At 39.7% G+C, this 3,517-nt stretch overlaps 1 protein-coding gene across 1 annotated transcript; it reads left to right on the top strand.

Annotated features, from left to right (window-relative positions):
• Positions 1-1,396: 1,396 nt before the first annotated feature.
• Positions 1,397-3,049, top strand: LOC124734620 (piggyBac transposable element-derived protein 4-like). Its single transcript, XM_047248552.1, has one exon. It carries the CDS (start codon positions 1,397-1,399, stop codon positions 3,047-3,049), a length of 1,653 nt encoding a protein of 550 aa, XP_047104508.1.
• Positions 3,050-3,517: the final 468 nt, after the last annotated feature.

The raw sequence follows: 3,517 nt of genomic DNA, 5'->3' as shown, positions 1-3,517 counted from the left end.
TCGGACCTTCTTATTGACGATGAAACACAGAAATTGCAAGGGAATTAAATACAGAAGGCACCATGCCGACTTAAGTACAAGAAGACTGACCCTTCTTACTGACTATTGTTTGAACCATTCCTGTGACACTAGTTATAGATTCTGATGCTTCACTTCAGTTTTACTGTATCCCTCTGACCTTCTTATTGACGATGAAACACAGAAATTGCGTCGGAATTAAATAGAAAATGCACAATGCTGACTTAAGTACAAGAAGACTGACTCTTCTTACTGTCTATGCTTTGAACCATTCCTGTGACACTAGTTATAGATTCTGATGCCTCACTTCAGGTTCACTGTATCCCTCTGACCCTCTTATTGACTATGAAACACAGAAATTGCATCGGAACTAAATACAAAAATCACAATGCCGACTTAAGTACAAGAAGACTGACTCTTCCTACTGTCTACGTTTTGAACCATCCCTGTGACACAAGTTATAGATTCCGATGATTCACTTCAAGTTTTCTGTATCCCTCTGACCTTCTTATTGATGATAAAACACAGAAATTGCATCGGAATTAAATAGAAAAGGCTCAATGCTGACTTAAGTACAAGAAGACTGACTCTTCTTACTGACTATGTTTTTAACCATTCCTGTGACACTAGTTATAGATTCCGATGCGTCACTTTAGGTTTACTGTACCACATGGACCTTCTTATTGACGATGAAACACAGGAATTGCATCGGAATTAAATACAAAAGGCACAATGCCGACATAGGTACAAGATGACTGACTCCTCTTACTGTCAATGTTTTTAACCATTCCTGTGACACTAGTTATAGATTCCGATGCGTCACTTCAGGTTTGCTGTATACCTCTGACCGCCTTATTGACGATGAAACTTCGAAATTGCATCGGAATTAAATACAAGAGGGACAATGCCGACTCAAACACAAGATGACTGGCTCTTCTTAACACTCTAAGCGCCAAGCCCGTAAAATTTACGGGCCTGGGATCGCGCGAAAATCACCAAGCCCGTAAAATTTACGGGCCGCTACATTTAATTTCATTCAAAACACTGCAACGTTATTTCTACGGGTTTGGCCAGCGCTATACGTTTTTCAGATGTTTATTAACAAAATGCGTCCATAGATGTCACGGCAGCGCTGTAATTCATGTTAAAACTTATCTTTGCGTTCTCAGTCTGTATATCATTCAGTTGTTTGTCATCATGTTTCGGCGCGGTTTATCAGACGCAGAAATTGCGGATTTGATCAATCATAGCGACACTCTGGATAATGTAGAGAGTGATTCAGACGATTCTGAATGCAATGGTGTGTTTGAAGGTACGTATTTCCGAATTTTCCACGTAATTGTGCAGTACGCACATATCTGTTGAACATGTGTAAACGATGTATGTAGTTACACATAATGTGATATTCTTTTTGGAAGACGAGATTGATGACAGTTTGTCTTCAGATGAAGACGAGAATGATGTTGAAGGTGTTGCTTCAAATCCAGCAGCTGTGCCGTATCCGAAAGACAGTGAGTGGACTGCAGTTGACACCTACCGACCTCTGCCTGTCAACACGACACCCAGGCAGATACTAGTGGATATTGATGAGTCGAGTTCTGTACTGGATTGCAGTAAAGTGTTCCTTACTGACAGTGACGTAAATGAACTCAAGAGACAGACAAATTTGTATGCATCACAGACAATACAGAAGAAAAGAAGAGGAAATAATCTGAAGCCCCATTCAGTTTTGAGTTCGTGGAAGCCAGTGACTATAAGTGAGATGAGGCGTTTCTTGGGTATTATTTTCCACATGTGTGTTTCGAAAAAGCCCAAAATTGCGGACCATTGGAGCACTAATCCTGTTCTTAGTTGTAACTTTTGTCCCCATGTCATGAGCCGTTTGCGTTTCACTCAGATACTGTCATGCTTGCATCTTGTTGACAATTCAAATCAGAAAAAACCAGGCGAAGATGGATTTCATCCACTTTACAAAGTTTTGCCATATTATAATAATTTGAAGGAGCGATGTATCCAGGCATATCGTCCCTCAGAAAAAGTGACAATTGATGAAGGAATTTGCCCATTTCGAGGTCGTGTGAGTTTCCGTGTTTACATGCAAAATAAGCCTCATAAGTATGGACTGAAAGTATATGCTGTTGCTGAAGCCAGTAGTGGCTATGTTGTAAATTTTGAAGTTTATGCTGGTAAGCATATTGTTGACAATTCTTCGTCTGCGGTTATTTTGCGATTGTTGTCTGACAGCAGCTTGCTGAACAAAGGCCACACTGTGTATTTAGATCGATTTTATTCCAGTCCAGAGCTATTTCAGCAACTGGCAGAGAAAGGCACTGGAGCTGTTGGTACTGTGAACAAATCCAGGAAAGGATTGCCTAAAGATTTAGTATCTGCTACGCTGAAAAAGGGCGAAATGTCTTTTCGGCGTAAAGATAATGTATTGGCAATGAAGTGGAAAGATAAGAGAGATGTGTATACATTGTCTACAAGGCATCAAGCAACATTTGGTACGCATACTAAGAGAAATGGGTCTGTAGTATTGAAACCACTTCAGGTACTTGATTACAACCTCAATAAAATTGGAGTGGATATTGGAGACCAACGCCTGCAGTACAATCCGTTCCAGCACAGAACTGTGAAATGGTGGCGAAAATTATATTTCCATTTGCTGCTTATGGGAGTATCAAATGCATTTTGGCTGTACAATGCAGTGCACAGGAAGAAAATTACAATAACAGACTTTATAACAGTGCTTGCAGTTCAGCTTGTTGAAGACGACACACTTGAATTCATTCCAAGAAATGAAGGAACTGTAGGTCGGCTAACAAAGAGACATTTTTTGCAGCACATACCTGCAACTACTAAGAAGTATGCTGCTCGTGTGTGTCACGTGTGCAGTTCCAGGAGCAAGAAACAGAGTGGCAAGGCTTCTCGCAAAGAGACACGATACGAATGTGAACAGTGTGGCGTTGCACTCTGCCTGGAACCTTGCTTTAAAATTTTCCACACTAAAAAACAATATGATTCTGTGTGAAATTTATATGTAATACTGTATACTATCAGAAACATGTAATGTAGTGCCACAATTTTGGTTAAAAATAAATCACAATTGTATTCCCTTATTCGTATGACTTTTTCTAAATTCTTAAAACATCTAAGTGATTTCTATAACTGTACCTTAAAGCTGTGCATTGTAAAGTAGTTTCTTTCACTCAGAATTAAAGTAGAAATGTGCAGCTTCAAGATGGTACCAAATTTGCCACAATCCAAACAGTAGATTTGATGCAGTAATTTTTTTAATATTGGTAAAATTGCCCGGTTTCTAGGGACGGGTGCATAAAATAGGCCTGGTACAGAGAGTGTTAATCTCTATGTTTTGAACCTTTCCTGTGAGACCAGTTTTAGATTCCGATGCTTCACTTCAGGTTTACTGTATCCCTTGGACCTTCATATTGACGACGCAACACAGAAATGGCATCGGAATTAAACAGAAAAGGCACAA

The sequence above is a fragment of the Schistocerca piceifrons genome, unplaced genomic scaffold (genome assembly GCF_021461385.2).
Source record: "Schistocerca piceifrons isolate TAMUIC-IGC-003096 unplaced genomic scaffold, iqSchPice1.1 HiC_scaffold_1544, whole genome shotgun sequence".
NCBI classification, from domain to species: Eukaryota; Metazoa; Arthropoda; class Insecta; order Orthoptera; family Acrididae; genus Schistocerca; species Schistocerca piceifrons.
The sequence above is the reverse complement of the archived record's forward strand: the minus strand, read 5'-3'. Positions and strand labels throughout refer to the sequence as shown.